Source organism: Hypanus sabinus, chromosome X1, assembly GCF_030144855.1.
Source record: "Hypanus sabinus isolate sHypSab1 chromosome X1, sHypSab1.hap1, whole genome shotgun sequence".
In the NCBI taxonomy this organism is placed as follows: domain Eukaryota; kingdom Metazoa; phylum Chordata; class Chondrichthyes; order Myliobatiformes; family Dasyatidae; genus Hypanus; species Hypanus sabinus.
This window is the reverse complement of record NC_082738.1, coordinates 8,705,932-8,723,171: the sequence shown is the minus strand read 5'-3', so window position 1 is coordinate 8,723,171 and position 17,240 is coordinate 8,705,932. Positions and strand designations below refer to the sequence as shown.

At 42.9% G+C, this 17,240-nt stretch overlaps 1 protein-coding gene across 4 annotated transcripts in view; it reads right to left on the bottom strand.

Moving 5' to 3' along the window:
* mrc2 (mannose receptor, C type 2) overlaps positions 1 to 17,240 on the bottom strand; it is a 230,419-nt gene that overhangs the window by 51,752 nt on the left and 161,427 nt on the right. For all 4 annotated transcript variants that reach the window (XM_059955742.1, XM_059955739.1, XM_059955740.1 and 1 more), the window contains exons 16-20: positions 12,816 to 12,848; positions 9,505 to 9,671; positions 8,561 to 8,628; positions 6,567 to 6,667; positions 1,244 to 1,389 (exon numbers count right to left, since the gene is read on the bottom strand). In XM_059955742.1, the coding sequence (XP_059811725.1) occupies positions 1,244 to 1,389; positions 6,567 to 6,667; positions 8,561 to 8,628; positions 9,505 to 9,671; positions 12,816 to 12,848 (515 nt within the window). The remainder of the gene's footprint in view (positions 1 to 1,243; positions 1,390 to 6,566; positions 6,668 to 8,560; positions 8,629 to 9,504; positions 9,672 to 12,815; positions 12,849 to 17,240) is intronic.

The following is a 17,240-nucleotide window of genomic DNA, read 5'->3' as shown; positions in this document are numbered from 1 at the left end:
CAATGAGATGGCCCCTATTCAAATAATGCAATACCAAGAGAAGCTTCCAGAGCTTGCAAAGAACTGCAAGCACTAGGTGACACACTGAACAACTGCAAATATATACTGTGGCCACTAGGAAATATACTAAACAGTTACATGTATATAAATAATTATATAGAACACAAGCAAGCAATTAACAGTTAGGATGAAAAGAAAATAACAATTAAAGAGTCTAATCCAACAGAGAGTAACCTGAAGGTGTCTGTTGTCCTTGACTTTCTTGGTGGTAAAGGGAATAGATTGGTAGGTGCTGTCAAAGTAGCCAAAGTGAGTAACTATGGCACATTTTGCAGGTGGTACATACTGCTGCCACTGGTGGAGGGAATAAATATATGTGGTGGTGGATAGGTACTTATCCTGTGGATTACTTTATCCTGGATGGTGTTGAGCTTCATGAGACTTGCTGGAACTGCACTCATCCAGGAGAGAATCCCATCATCTACCGGACCTGCCCTTATGGGCATGGTGTTTATGTGGAGTTTCAAGTGACTGGCAACCCCAGGATGTTGGTGAGATTCATGGCACTGCATGTTAAAGGCAGGGTTTTAGACTTTCTCATTGGAGACGGCCTGGCACATTTGTGGGGTGTGTGTTACAGCTCTAAATATTGCCTAGGTTTTGCTGCATGCAGTAGAATCCTGTTTTATTTTCTGAGGATTTGCAGTTGGAACTAAAAACTGCGCAATCATCAGGAAACATTCAGGCTTCTGAATTTGCAGAAGAAGGAGGATATTGAAGCTGAAGATGGCTGGTTCAAGGATACTGCCCCGTGGAAACCTTGCAATGATGCTGTGGGACGAACAGCTACCTTCCTCTGTATGAGACACTGAGATATTTTCAGTTCTGAAATGTCAACAGTTTTTCTCTCTCCACAGGTACTAACTTTTTCCAACATTCTTAATGTCAAGTTTCACTACTATCACTACTTTGCTTGAATTTAAATTACTTTATACTTGAATGTACAAGCGAATTTGGGCCCCTGGGTCAGGTCTGCCGTCCTCTGTTCAATACCAGCAAGACTGAGCATCTGGACTAATTCATTCATCCATTCAAAACCTGATTAATGTTCAGGACTCTGTCACACATTGACTAATGGCGCAGAGATTGGACCAATCCCTAATGAGAATGAGATCTGTTACAGAATGATATGCTGGCAAGTACATTGAACACAGCCTAAACAAAACAAAGTCCTGGACTATACCTTATTTACAAATGGAATCCATCCCTTTGGGCAACCCCCATATTGCACAGAGGGTAGTGGCAGGACAGGAGGCTTTATTACTGAGGTGTTTGTCCGTTTACATATGTACTGCAGATCATTCAGACACCTCTGGTCACCCCACACTCCTGTAATGACAACACAAATGTGTGTAAGAGAGGAGCAGATGAGGAGAACAAGTGTGACAGAATCAGCTTTAATATTACCAGCACATGTCCTGAAATATGTTAACTTTGCAGCAATACAATGTAATACATAATAATAGGAAAGGAAAAAACTGTAAATTACAGTAAATATCTAACATAGTTCAATTAAATAAATACAAAAATAGAAATTAAAAAAGTAGTGAGGTAGTGTTCAAAGATTCAATGTCCACTTGGGAATTGGATGGCAGAGGGGAAGAATCTGTTCCTGAATCACTGAGTGTGCGCCTTCAGGCTTCTGTACCTCCTTCCTGATGGTAACAGTGAGAAAAGGGTATGTCCTGGGTGATGCGTGTCCTTAATAATGGACGCCACCTTTCTGAGGCATCGCTCTTTGAAGATGTCCTGGATACTATAGGCTAGTACCCATGATGGAGCTCCGCAGCTTTTTTCGGTCCTGTGCAGGAGGCCCCCCCCCCCCCCCCACCCCATACCAGACAGTGATTCAGCCTGTCAGAATGCTCTCCACGGTACAGCAAAATAAGTTTTGAGTGTATTTTTGACATGCCAAATCTCTTCAAACTCCTAATGAAGTGTAGCTGCTGTCTTGCTTTCTTTATAACTGTATCGATATGTTGGGACCAGGTTGAATTCTTGACACTCAGGAACTTGAAGCTGCTCACTCTCTCCACTTCTGATCCGTCTATGAGGATTGGAATGTGTTCCTTCGTCTTACCCTTCCTGAAGTCCCCAATCAGTTCTTTTGTTTTATTGATGTCGAATGCTAGGTTGTTGCTGTGACATCACTCCACTAGCTGGTATATCTCGCTCTTAGAAACATAGAAAACCAACATCAGAATACAGGCCAATCGGCCCACAACACTGTGCCAAGCGTGTACTTACTTTAGAAATTACCTAGGGTTACCCATAGCCCTCTATTTTTCTAAGCTCCACGTACCGATCCAGGAGTCTCTTAAAAGACCCTATTGTATCCACCTCCACCACCGTCACCAGCAGCCCATTCCACACACTCATCATTCTCTGCCTAAAAAACTTAACCGTGACATCTCTTCTGTACCTACTTCCAAGCATCTTAAAATTGTGCCCTCTCATTCTAGCCATTTTAGCCCTGGGAAAAAGCCTCTATCTATATGATCAATGTTTCTCATCATCTTATACACCTCTCATCCTCTGTCACTCCAAGGAAAAAAGGTCAAGTGTGCCCTGTGCCCTGGGAAAAAGCCTCTGACTATCCACAAGATCAATGCCTCTCATCATCTTATACACCTCTAATCCTCTGCCACTCCAAAGAGAAAAGGCCAAGTTCACTCAACCTGTTTTCATAAGGCATGCTCCCCAATCCAGGCAACATCCTTGTAAATCTCCTCTGCACCCTTTCTATTGTTTGGTTGATGTTGTGCTGAATTTGAATTTTCAGAAGGTCTTTGACAAGGTGCCACACATGAGGCTGCTTAACAAGTTACAAGCCCATGGTATTACAGGAAAGATCCTAGCATGGATAAAGCAGTGACTGATTGGCAGGAGGCAAAGAGTGGGAATGAAAGGAACCTTTTCTGGCTGGTTGTCAGTGACTAATGGTATTCCATAGGGGTCTGTGTTGGGACCAATTCTTTTTGCATTATATGTTAATGATTTGGATGATGAAATTGATGGCTTTGTTGCAAAGTTTGCTGATGATATGAAGATAAGTGGAGGGGCAGGTAGTTTTGAGGAAGTAGAGAGGCTACGGAAGGACTTAGATTTGGAGAATGGGCAAAGAAATGGCAGATGGAATGTAGTATCGGGAAGTGTATGGTCATGCACTTTGGTAGAAGAAATGAAAGGGTTGACTATTTTCTAAATGCAGAGAAAATACAAAAAACTGAGGTGAAAAGGGGACTTGGGAGTCCTTGCAAAGGATTCTCTAAAGGTTAATTTTAAGGTTGAGTCTGTGGTGAGAAAGGCAAATCCAATGTTAGCATTTCATTTCAAGAGGACTAGAATAAAAAAGCAAGTAATGTTAGACTTTATAAAGCACTGGTGAGACCTCACTTTTTTTTGGGCCCCTTATCTTAGAAAGTATGTGCTGAAACTGGAGAGGGTTCAAAGAAGGCTCACAAAAATTATTCCAGGATTGAATGACTTGTCATATGAAGAGAGTCTGATGGCTCTGCACCTGTATTCACTGGAATTTGGAAGAATAAGGGGTGACTTCATTGAAACCTATCGATGGTGAAAGGCCTTGATAGAGTGGATGTGGAGAGGATGCTTCCTGTGCTGGGGAAGTCTGAGACCAGAGAACACAGCTTCAGAATGGAGGGGCATCCTTTTCGTACAGAGATGAGGAAGAATTTCTTTAGACAGAGAGTGGTCAATCTGTGGAATTCTTTGCCACAGGAAGCTATGGAGGCCAAGTCTTAATGCACATTTAAGGCAGAAGTTGACATATTTTTGATTGGTCAGGGCATGAAGGGATACGGGGAGAAGGCAGAAGATTGGGACCGAGAGGAAAACTGGATCAGCCATGATGAAATAGTGGAGCAGACTTGATGGGCTGAATGGCTTAATTCTGCTCCTATATATTATGCTCTTATGGTCTTATTTAGCAAATTCTTTCCTGTTTAAAAATTTCAATGTACAAGCATAGTTCACTTATTTTTAAAATAGATCTTATTCACAAAATTATATACAGGAAATACAACACAATTGGTGTGTTTCATCATACTCATAGCAACTCTTAATTTCAAAAATATACTTTATTCATGAACAAAGTATATACAAAGGAAGAAATAGTGCACAAAAATTATCTGTGGTTGGTACATTCAGTAGTGTAAATTTTACAGAGAAGAAAATACACACACAAACCATTGCCCCTCCCATGGCTCCCTGGCGTAAAATACCCTTCCTCTGTTCAAGGGCCTTCTCTACCCAACTCTGCCCCTCCAGGTAAGGTAACGGGAGGAGCCCAGACCGTGGCCCTTCCCCACAGCGCCTCAGCTTCAGTGTGTCCCTCAGCAGCCTGGACCGTGCCACTCTGCAGCATTCCCTCACAGACATCTCTCCTGTGCTGGGAGACCAACAAGATTCAGGCAGACCAAAGGGTCTTCTTCACCAAGTTAATGACCTTCTCAGTGTGTGTCCCTGGGAACAGTTCATAGATTAGCGAGTCCTCTGTTACACAGCTGCTGGGAGACCAACAAGATTGAGGGTCTTCTTCACCAAGTTAATGACCTTCTCAGTGTGTGTCCCTGGGAACAGTTCATAGATTAGAGTCCTCTGTTACACAGCTGCTGGGAGACCAACAAGATTCAGGCAGACCAAAGGGTCTTCTTCACCAAGTTAATGACCTTCTCAGTGTGTGTCCCTGGGAACAGTTCATAGATTAGAGAGTCCTCTGTTACACAGCTGCTGGAAGACCAACAAGATTGAGGGTCTTCTTCACCAAGTTAATGACCTTCTCAGTGTGTGTCCCTGGGAACAGTTCATAGATTAGAGAGTCCTCTGTTACACAGCTGCTGGGAGACCAACAAGATTCAGGCAGACCAAAGGGTCTTCTTCACCAAGTTAATGACCTTCTCAGTGTGTGTCCCTGGGAACAGTTCATAGATTAGAGAGTCCTCTGTTACACAGCTGCTGGAAGACCAACAAGATTGAGGGTCTTCTTCACCAAGTTAATGACCTTCTCAGTGTGTGTCCCTGGGAACAGTTCATAGATTAGAGAGTCCTCTGTTACACAGCTGCTGGGAGACCAACAAGATTCAGGCAGACCAAAGGGTCTTCTTCACCAAGTTAATGACCTTCTCAGTGTGTGTCCCTGGGAACAGTTCATAGATTAGAGAGTCCTCTGTTACACAGCTGCTGGAAGACCAACAAGATTGAGGGTCTTCTTCACCAAGTTAATGACCTTCTCAGTGTGTGTCCCTGGGAACAGTTATAGATTAGAGAGTCCTCTGTTACACAGCTGCTGGGAGACCAACAAGATTGAGGGTCTTCTTCACCAAGTTAATGGCCTTCTCAGTGTGTGTCCCTGGGAACAGTTCATAGATTAGACAGTCCTCTGTTACACAGCTGCTGGGAGACCAACAAGATTCAGGCAGACTAAAGGGTCTTCTTCACCAAGTTAATGACCTTCCAGCAGCATTTGACGTCTGTCTCGGTGTGTGTTGCTGGGACCTGTCCACATGCTGCGATATGACCCTTGTATCGGTCTCCACACTCTCTCACCAAATCTACACTCTGAGATTTTCTTCCCCATCCCAAGGGCAGTGTACATGGGGGTTGTTGGCTGTAGAGGAAAGCTCTGACTGGGGGAGATGGAAGCACTTCTCACCGCCAGCCAAGCGAGGTCTTGGTCAGATCTCAAGATGAAGCATTCTTCCACACAGCTACAACTGTTTTCTCAGGGAAAAAACCCCACAGAATCCACAGATTCCCTGTCCCGCAATGCCTACAATATATTCGTGGACTTGTGATCAAAGGTGTTTACTTTGACACATTAAACAACTCCTTACTGTAAGAAAGAAACACTTTGTTATCTACTAAATGATAGAAAAAACACAACATGGGATGGACAAACACACTGTTGGCCAGCAGTGTTGTCTATTTGCAACACCCACACTTTTGCCATTAAAAGGGCATTAAGTTATGAAACCAATTGTTGTCTCCAGTTTCCATGCTGTCAAAAGCAGCTCATTTGGCAATAATATTTATCCCTTTGCACCCGCGCTCAATGAGTTACACGCCTCAATGACACCAAGCTCTCCTTCAATCATTTCTGCCTTCCCCTGCCCCATCAAACTCATGTCCGACCACTTCTCATCTCCATTATTTTGCTCTGATGGTTCATTACAAATGAATACAAGTTTTTCTCATTATGCGTACTCATCGGTAATGAGCTGTTTGCTCTGATGCAGACGCTAAAGATTTCACAGCACCATTTTGGTGAAAAACTTTGGTATTCTAATATTTATACTTGTATGAAGATTCGCTAGTCATTATCACATTGTTGTTTCTCAGAGCATTGATTGGGTACTGTGTTTCCAACATTACAAGTCTTCATTTACCTGCTTTTATGCTGCAGGGCAGGATGAAACAAAGCAATAAACATTTATAGTTGAAATATCTGACCAGTATAAAGCTTACTCATTCACAGCCTCTCTTACCTTTAACGGGCGACATGTAAACACATTTTCTATCTCTCGAAATTGGTCTTGGCCTCCCAGAGGCCCAGGATACGAAGTTCAGCAGTGAGCCATCAGACCACCTGAAATCAAGAATGCCAATCTTTTACTACACTGATTGGGGGGGGGGGGGCAATGGCTATTTTTTTTTACTTAGAACATGACCATTCTTGTAAATGCAATTTGGGGTTGGGTGCAATGCCTCCTGCCCCTGACATCAAAAAAGTTTGCTTGTGGTGGAATGATACCCAACAGGAAGTGTGGGGATGCAGACATAGAGGACTATGGGTGTTAGTGACTTACCACAGGCTCCTGTACAACAAGATCCTTACAGGAGCAACTCACACGAAATGCTGGAGGAACTCAGCAAGTCAGGCAGCATCTGTGGTTGGTTATAAATAGACCTTCATTAGAGTCTCAACCCAAAATTTGACTGTTTATTCCCTTCTGTAGATGCTGCCCAACCTGCTACGTTCCTTCAGCATTTTGTGTGCGTTGCTCAAAATTCCAACATCTGCAAAATCTCGTGTTTAGTTCCTAAAAGGAGTGTAGGAGAATGAGGGGTAAGGTTATAAAGGTGTGTAAAATTATGAGGGGCACAGATAGGGTAAATATGCACAGATTTTTTCCCAGGGTTGGGGAATCAAGAACTAGAGGGCACAAGTTTAGGGTGAAAGGGGAGAGGGAAGAGATTTAAAAGGAACCTGAGAGGCAACTGGTATACCCCAAGAATGGTCAGTATATAGAATGAGCTGCCAGAGTTAGTGGTTGAGGCAGGTACATTAACAAGATTTAAAATCTACTTGGATAGGAAAGGAAAATTTGCTAATTTGCAAATGGGACTAGCTAAGTTGGGAATCTTGTTTAGCATGGACCAGTTGGGCTGAAGGGTCTGCTTCTGTGCCATATAACTAACAGGAAGTGTGGGGTGCTGGGACAGTGGGGGAGGTGAAAAATTGGTCATTAATCCTGTAGTTGGAGTGAAGGGTGTAACTGAACTTGTCACCACAGGGAGCTGTGGAAGCAAATTGCATTGATGTACTTAAGAGTAAACTAGGAAAGCTCCCGAGGGAGAGAATACACTGAACAAATGAGAGGAAGCAGGGCAGTGGCAGGCTCTGTTTCTGTATCCCGATATCCATACAGGAAAACCAGTTGGTTGAGGATTGTCGGAAAAAGTGAGACATTAATGTACAAAAGAAGGATGGCTTTAAAGAGCTCCGTGGACAGGATCAGGATCAGGATCAGAATCAGAATCAGGTTTATTATCACCGGCATGTGGTGTGAAATTTGTTAACTTAGCAGCAGCAGTTCAATGCAATACATAATCTAGCAGAGAGAGAAAAAAAATAATAAATAAAACATTATAATAAATAAACAAGTAAATCAATTATGTATATTGAATAGATTTAAAAATGTGCAAAAATAGAAATACTATATATTAAAAAAGTGAGGTAATGTCCAAAGCTTCAATGTCCATTCAGGAATCAGATGGCAGAGGGGAAGAAGCTGTTCCTGAATTGCTGAGTGTGTGTCTTCAGGCTTTTGTACCTCCTTCCTGATGGTAACAATGAGAAAAGGGCATGCCCTGGGTGCTGGAGGTCTTTAATAATGGATGATATGTCAAGAGATGGCAAAATATGGCATAGAACAGAGCAGTACAGCACAGGAACAGGCCCTACAGCCCAAGGTGTTGTAGTAATCAAATTCCCAACTAAACTAATCACTTCTGCCTGAACAATGTCCATATCCTTTCATTTGCTGCACATTCACATGCCTACCTAACAGCCCCTTATCCCTGGGGTCCACGGATCACTTGGTTAATGGTAGGGATCCATGCCATAAAAAAGGTTGGAAACTCCTGCTCTATCATTGTCTCCACCACCAGCCCTGGCAGCACATTCCAGGCATCCACCACTCTGTGTAACATGACTATTGAAAGGATCACTTGTTGCAGGAGACCAAACACCACCAACCTGAATCGTCCATCGTTCTCGTAGGTGTGGAGGCCAATCCACCAAAGCTGGTCCTGAACTCGAGAGAGCTGGAGAAATACGAATTGTATCCGTTATTCCTGAAGGTATGCTTTACTTAATTACTTATGTTCACTGGTGAGGCCAATAATTGCTCAATGCTAATGACCCTTTGTGGAAGGGACTTCTCACTATTTAGCAGAGTGCTGCTAATTGTTGACTTCATGATAAGGAAGCAAATGATGATAAGATTCCAATTCTGGATTCTGTGTTAGTTGGTAAGTTCATCCTGTAGACAAACATGTTACAACCATAGTGGGCAGCAAACAGAGTGAATGGATAAGGTGGCAGAATGGGTGTCAACCTGTCAAATGCTTTGCCTGGAGGGATGAGTGCTGGTTTGATCAAAACTACCTGGGCAGGTGGAATTTTTTGCATCTCATGCCTGGAGACCATCTGGTAGAGCTACTGACTCACATTTATTGCTAATTTATTTATTATTATTATTATTTCTTTTTTTTGTTCTCCCTGTGGAATGCATGTTTTTTTTTCCTCCGGGTGCTCTGATTTTGTCCCACGGTCCAAAGAACTATCGGTTAGTAGGTTAATTGGTCGTTGAAAATTGTCCCGTGATTAGACTAGGGTTAAATAGGGGTTGCTGGACAGTGCAGCTCAAAATATCAGAAGGGTAGTTCTGCACCGTTTCTCTAAATAAATTAAATAAATAAGTAAACGGACAGACCATCACAAGCTGCTGAACAGCAAAAATAATCTTATTAGAAGATCTACAAGCAGGCTGTATGCATTCACATGAACATTTAAATTAGTTGAATGATTCCCAGTAGCCTCCAGTGCCTTACTTTCCGAAACTAACTATCCTGACCTTAATGCAGTCTACCCAGGAAACTATCTGCCATCTAGTCCCAGTTATGACTCCAGATTCCTACCTCCTGAAGACTCTGTTCCAGGAAGGTCAGCTCCTGTTGGCTGTGAATGGATGCCAGTTCCGCTCGGAACCAGGTGCAGATCCGACGGGCCTGTGGCCAGGTGGAGCGATGTTCAAAGAACTTGTACTCAGCATCCTTGAAACGCACCCACTTGTTGCTTGAAGAATCTGGGAAGAAATAAAAACGGCTCCGTTTATACAGAGTCATTCAAAGTCAACGAAGCATCAGGGAATGAATTCACCTTTGATTGTGAACAACCTGGCAGTGGCTGCATGTTGTTCTCTGGTCTGTTCCATTGACCTTAATCGTGATTGACATTATCTAGCCAATACTATGTGAAGGATGGACAAACCCCAGAAACGGGACAGCAAGAGCTGGGAAATACTGAGACTGTTAGCTAATGTTTCAGGTTGATGACCTTTTGTCCAGAACCAGACCAAGTTAGAATTAACAGCTTAAAAGCAGGGTATAAACTCTGCCATGGACAGTCCCAAGACCAGTTACAAAAGGAGGAGGGTTGGACATGGGATTGTAAAGACCAAAGAGCTACAGAAACGCCTACAGGAACTCTAGAGACCTCATCCCTGGGAGAGAAGGTTACACCAAGAAGATGAGCTGCACCTGGGAACATTTGAAAGACTGGCCCAAGACAGAGGCCAGTGGTGGGCTGTTGTCAGTGGCCTGTGCCCCCGTAGGGGTGATGTAATTAAGAAGATGCAGGGTGTAGAACAAAAGGAAAATCACAGGTGGGACTGGCCAGATACAAGGAGAGCAGAGCTACAACTGGAAAACTGGAGCTCTTGAAGTCACCTCTGCTCTGTGTGTATCCAGTTCACTTTCTCAGCTGGCTGATTAGATAACCGTAAAGTACAAAATACACGTTGAAAAAATCCAGGGTTCACCTAACTCACTCTCATTATGGAAGGTACAGCACTCAATATTCTGCAGTCGATGAGTAACACAATCTTCTTGATGGATACACCATCTATCCCAGATTCACAATTCTGAGTATACACCTTGGGCAGCAGAGACTCAAGTTTCACAGGAGTGTATTGCAGAACTACCAAGTCATTCTCCTCACTTCTGCTTGCAGGACTTTGCTGCACACAAATCTGATCCTAATGCTCGCCAGTAGGGTAGTGGCATCAGCACCGGACTTCAAGGCAAGTGGTCTTGCGTTCAAATCTGCCCGTTCCTTGCACATTTTCCATCGGTACTGGGTTGAGTGTTGAGTTAGCAACTGGGCCTTGTAAAACAGACAAATGCTGAAGAAAACAGCAAGGTTGCCACCCAATGTGCCACAAGGTGCAGAATGGAACAACAACAAATTTGGCCCAGGTCAGTACTACGATTATCTTCCAAAAATACTCAGTTGATTTAAGGAACCCAGGATTTGGTAGGTGCTAGATATTTGTATCTTTTCCCTACACTGAAGACAGTAGATAAGACTTTTACAATTTTTTTCATTGACGTGAGATGGAAATGAATAGTTTCTGGATTGTTATTGCAATGTGCAAGTTGCCTCACTTGATCTTTTTATTTCATGACTATCCTTTGCCAGCAAGTCTGTTCACTAACAACCCCTTCTAACTTTCTTGGTCACACCTCCAAAGGCTTTGGGTGAACTTATATCACATACCCTTTTGAATATCAAGTCCACCACTTCCACCGAGAGCCAGACAGCATGGAAGCAAGCCCTTCAGCCCTTCAGCTCAATGCTGCCTATCAAATGTCCATCTATACTAATCCCATTTAGAGCACTTGGACTGTATGCACCTACCTCTTGGCAATTCAAGTACTTGCCTAGATGCTTCATCATTGTGAGAATACCTGCCTCCACCACCTTCTCAAACAGTGTGCTTCAGTCTCTGACCATCCTCTGGGTGAGAGAAAATCTTCCTCACATCTCTAAGCCTCTCACTGCTTATCCTAAATGTTCTAGTCTTTGACAACTCCACCATGGACAAAAGTTTCTTACAATTCAGCCTACCTATGCCTCTCTTAATGCTGACCTCTATCTGGTCCTCTAACAGCCTCCACTGCTTCAATGAAAACAAATGAAACCTATCTAGCCTCTCCTCATAACTCAAACACTCCACTGCAGTTGCTTACCAGCCCTGCTCTTCTCCATTGCATCTATATCCTTCTACAGTATGCAGAAATTTCCAGCTGTGAACCAATGCTATACCTAGACTTCCATGGTTTTATACACTGTGTCCAGCTAATGAAGGCAAGCACCTTTCTTCACATGTGCGATCATCTTTATCACAGGCCCTATATTCCTCTATACCTCCTCTTCTACTTCAGGTTTTGCTACCAAAATCCTCTCTCATGCCTTTATCACCACTAGACTCAAATAATCCAAGCTCCTCATATTGGCTTTCCAACTAATCCCCTCAGTAAGCTCGAGGGCATGTAGAACTCTATCACTTTCATCCTGAGGAGAGACATTCCTCATCACTCTTGTCAGTTGGTTTGTCTCTGTCTTGAATACTCCCATGGCATCTGCCTACTAGCAATTTCTTGTCAGAAGAATTCATACATATGCATCTCCTGCTCTTCAAAATGAAGTTCGGGCAGTTGAAAGATCACAACACTCATGGACGATCCCAACAGCAACAGACCTGAATCTCGCCTCATGATCACAGCCCAGGAATTCAGACACCTCAACTCTGACGTGCCACTCTGATCCAATGTGAATACCCTTCAGCTGATAGAGCAAACCAGAGGAGGAATTTTGTCTCTAAGGGATTGGTTTGGTCATCACAAATCAATTAATCTGGTATCTTGTAAATCCTGGTGTTTAAAAAAAAGTCTCATGACCCTCGGGCTCACTCTGTCACAGAACCACTGGATAATAATCATCGGTTTCTGACTCTCAAAACAATGGAAAAAGATCAAAGAGCATTTCTACTACAATTTTGAACATTTGACCTGAGAATCAACAGAAGATAAGTTGGCTTCTCCTCATTAATTTCAGTGTAAGGACACGAGCCTCTGGAGAGGTGCAACTGGCAGTGAAAGCCACCAGCAGCAGCATCATCCCGACAAAATGCTTAGAACGTTGCTCTATCCGAAGCTTCATTGCTTTCAGGGAATGTAAGCCTTGAACTGAGGGCTTGAGCCGAATTAAGAAGACACAGGATATTGGTGTTGTTAACTTTACCAAGGAGGAAAGCTGCTCTGGGAAATTCTGATCACAGCGAAGAGTATAACAAAAAACAGAGACAACAATACTCATTGCTGATAGTAAGTTCAGAGCCACTACATACAATCTCCTCAGGTTGTAGGAAGGTAAAACTGCACCGTACCTTCAGTGTCTTCTGGTTCTTTCACAATTGCTCCTGTGGGGAGAAGGAAGAGTAGGTTAGAATAGTCTGAAACCCCAAGTCATGCAATTCCTCACTTCAAGTGACAGACACCTGCTGGGACAATGCGGCTGGTTAAGTCTAAGTGCATTGATAGTAGGAAGAATGGGATGTTGTTGGAAGCCTAATTAGTGAGGAACTACTGCTTTGAAGGAGAAATTAGAGACACTTAGTTCAAGTTCAAGTTTAATTTAATTGTCATTCAACCACACATGAACATAGCCAAACAAAACAACGTTCTTCTAGGGCTAAGTGGCAAAACACAGAATCAACAGTCACACATAGCACACGGCACATATAACTATGATAGCAAAAAACATAAAGTTACAAAAAATAAATAACCCAAGTCCCTGTGTATCATGGCCTGTAGATTGGTGGCGCATGGATGCTGTCCTGATTGCCACTTAGATGAAGAAGGTGGATGATTGGGTTGAGATAGTTGGTTGTTGATGACAACAGACTCACTCAATGTCAGAAAACTAAAGAGCTGAATTATTGACTACAGGAAGAAGAAACCAGAAGTACATGAGCCAGTCCTCATTAAGGGAATGGAGGTGGAGAGGGTTATAACTTTAAATTCCAGAGGATCTGTCCTGGGGCTAGTATGCGAGTGCCATCACAAAGAAGGCATGACAATATCTTTACTGCCTTAGAAGTTTGCACAGATTCAGCATATTATCTAAAACTTCAATAGATGCACTGTGGATCGTATATTGACTGGCTGCATCACAGCCTGGTATGGAAGCACCAATGCCCATGAATGGAAAAGCCTACAAAAAATAGTGGATATGGCCCAGTCCATCATGGGTGAAGCTCTACCCACCATTGAGCATCTACATGGAGCACTGCCACAAGAAAGCAGCATCCATTATTAAGGCCCCAACCATCCAGGACATGCTCTCTTCTTGCTGCTGCCATCAGGAAGGAGGTACAGGAGCCTCAGGACTTACATCACCAGGTTCAGGAACAGTTATTACCCCTCAGCCATCAGGCTCCTGAACCAGTGTGGATAACTTCATTCACCTCATCTCTGAAGGGATTCCACAGCCTACAGACTCACTTTCAAGGACTCCACAACTCACGTTCTCAGCGCTATTATTTGCACAGTTTGTCTTCCTTTGCACATTGATTGCCAGTCTTTGTGTGTGGCTTTTCATTGATTCTACTGTGAATGCCTGTAAGAAAACTAATCTCAAAGTAGTATATGGTGGCATCTACAGTACATACTCTGATAATAAATTGACTTTGAACTTTGATTTGTAGGTGTGCATGGGCTTGTGTTTGGTCTGTCCTTGGACTTGGGAGCAGTTGGCCAGAGGAAAGTGGGTTGGAGTTCCAGAAGCTCAGGGGTTGAGGGGTGGAAGCAGGACGGGCTACAGGTGACCAGGGAAGTGGGTCATGGGTGATCAGGGATTTGAGGTAAGGGTGATCAGTGAGAGGCGGTTTGGGAACAAGAGTAACTGAGTAGTTTGGGCAGAGGTGCCAGAGTCATGTTCCAGGAGTGATCAGGGTCAGGTTTGAGATGGTGAGTGCATGAGACTGTGGACACCCAAGATTAGAAGGTACAGTCCGCCCTCCTTATCCGCGGGGGACTGGCAGATGCTGAAGTCTCTTATTTAACCTGACTCGATGTGGTGGTCTTTAGGACCCCGCGGAATCCCGGACTTTATTTAACATTCTCAGTGCGGTGGACATTAGGACCTGGCGGTGCAGCTCTGAATCTGCGGTGTTTCTGAAGTTCATGAAAATAATTACGATCACAATTGAAAATAAGGTGGAAGTAATAAAGCGATTGGAAAGAGGTGAAACGCCATTGGTCATTGGAAAAGCGTTAGGCTACAGTCTGTCAACAATCAGAACAATTTTAATGGAGGATGTGTAAGGCCCTGCCCCGATGAAAGTGATAATTCTAAGCAATGCAGTGGTTTAATTATTGAAATACATATGTTTCTTAAATGTTTTATATGCATAGAAAGGTAAAATATGTACTATATACTAAGAAAAACGTTTGACTAACTGACACTAAATAATACCAGATGTACCTGTTCCGACTTCAAATCCAACTTAAAGACGGACTCAGGAATTGAACTCATTCATAACCCGGGGACTGCCTGTACTTTTATGTCATTTCTGGATTACTTATAATGCCTAATACAATGTAAATGCTATGTAAATAGTTGTTACACTGTATCGTTTAGGGAAAAATGACAAGAAAAAATAGTCTGTACATGCTCAAATAACGAGTGCTGGAGAGAAAACTTCCGGGTTCAAAAAATTGTTTTGGAAATTGACAAAGCAATCTTCTTCTGACACTGGTAAAATGTTTTATTTGATTTATAAAATTTGTTTTATTCAAACAAGAGGACATGATTTGAGAGTTAGGGGGCAGAAGTTTAAGGGAAACACAAGGGGGTATTTCTTTACTCAGAGAGTGATAGCTGTGTGGAATGAGCTTCCTGTAGAAGTAGTAGAGGCCAGTTCAGTTCTGTCATTTAAGGTAAAATTGGATAGGTATATGGACAGGAAAGGAGTGGAAGGTTATGGGCTGAGTGCGGGTAGGTGGGACTAGGTGAGATTAAGGGTTCGGCACGGACTAGGAGGGCCGAGATGGCCTGTTTCCGTGCTGTGATTGTTATATGGTTATAAATGTTTTATCAATATTCACTGATATTTTAAGATCACCAAATCTAGACACTGAATGTGGGACATTCTGACTCTGTACCATTGTAACTACACAGGAGGAACACAATAAATAAATGTTCTTGTTAATGTTCATCAACCCTCACTCAAATAGTTTGCTGCTGATCTGCAGAAAAATCAGGGTATGAACAGTTCTCAGGAACTGAGGACTGCCTGTACAGGATCCTCTCACCAGACTCTGTCACTTCCTCAAAGAACTAGCAGACTTTTCAAACATGACTTACTTTTCATCATAACCTTGCTGACTTTGCAAAATTAACAGCTATTTCTTCCTTGATTATGGATTTCAACAGATATTAACCTAACAGGTCTATAGTTACCTTTTGTCTTCTTCCAGTCCTGGACCATGGAATCATTTTCCAATCCACTGGCACCTTCCCAGATCTCAGTGAGCTTTGATTAACTTCAACTAATGGCTCCACTATCTAGGCATCCATTTCCTTTGAAACCTTTGGGATCTGGGTCTTGTCTGCCTTTGGTCATGTTGGCTTTTTGAATATCTCATCTGCCATGGTAGTGATTCTTTCATACTGTTAGAATCTAGACCACAGCCAATCGTCGGGATACTTGCAATGTACTTGGACATAAAGATTTAAGTTACCTACCATTTCCTTCTTTTCTACTCTCATTCTCTGACACTTACCTTAGCTAAATCTTCTTCTATATCCAGAGACAATGCTGTTTGTTTTGATACACAGATAGTTTCCATAGATGTTGTCTGATCTGTTGTAAGCTTCCTGCAATTTCTGCTTTAATTACAGACTTCCAGCATCTGCAGTTTATTGCTTTTCATTTGACACACATTATTTATTTATTTATACCATACTGTTATGACACATCCAAAGGTTACACTGATACTGCATTCATCAATAGCTTTCACTAATATTTTGCCATTTACATTCCTCGTTATATGTTTCCTATAAAAGTTGCCAGCTATCGTATTTCCACGATATAGATACTATAGATGTGACCGAGGTACATGGTAGTGAGGAGGCAGTGTGTTTTTTTTGATGAGGGGATTGTCCAGAGAGGCTATATGGGTAGAACTTACTAACAAGAAGGGGAGAGTCACTCTACTGGGCCTGTATTATAGACCCTTCCAGCAGTCAGTGGGACGTTGAGGAGCAGTTGTGTAGGGAAGTTGCTCGTAGTAAGAATAACAGAGTTGTACAGTGGGAGATTTTAACTATCCCTGTTATTGACTGGGCCATCCAGAGTGTTAAGGGCCTGTGTGGGTGGAGCTTGTGAAATCAGGAGGGCAAAGTAAGGTTGTGAGATGGATCTGGCAGGTAAGGTTAAGGAAACTCCCAAGAGGCTCTCTCGCTATATAAAGAGTAAAAGGATGGCTAGGGAGAGAGTTGGTTCCCCTTAGAGATCAGCAGGGCTGCCTATGACTTGAGCCGCTGGAGATGGGTGGAATTTTTTGTGAACATTTCTCCTTGGTGTTTACGGAGGAGAAAATCATGGCTCAAAAGGGAAACAAATAAGTATATGTTTGACACAGCTTTGTGGGCCAAAGGGCCTGTATTGTGCTGTAGGTTTTCTATGTTCTAAGTGCAGATATTTTGGAGGCCATTCATATTGCCAGGGAGGAGGAATATTAAAGTGGATAAATCCCCAGGGCCTGAGCGGGTGCACCCTCAGACTCCCTGGGAGGCTAGAGAGAAA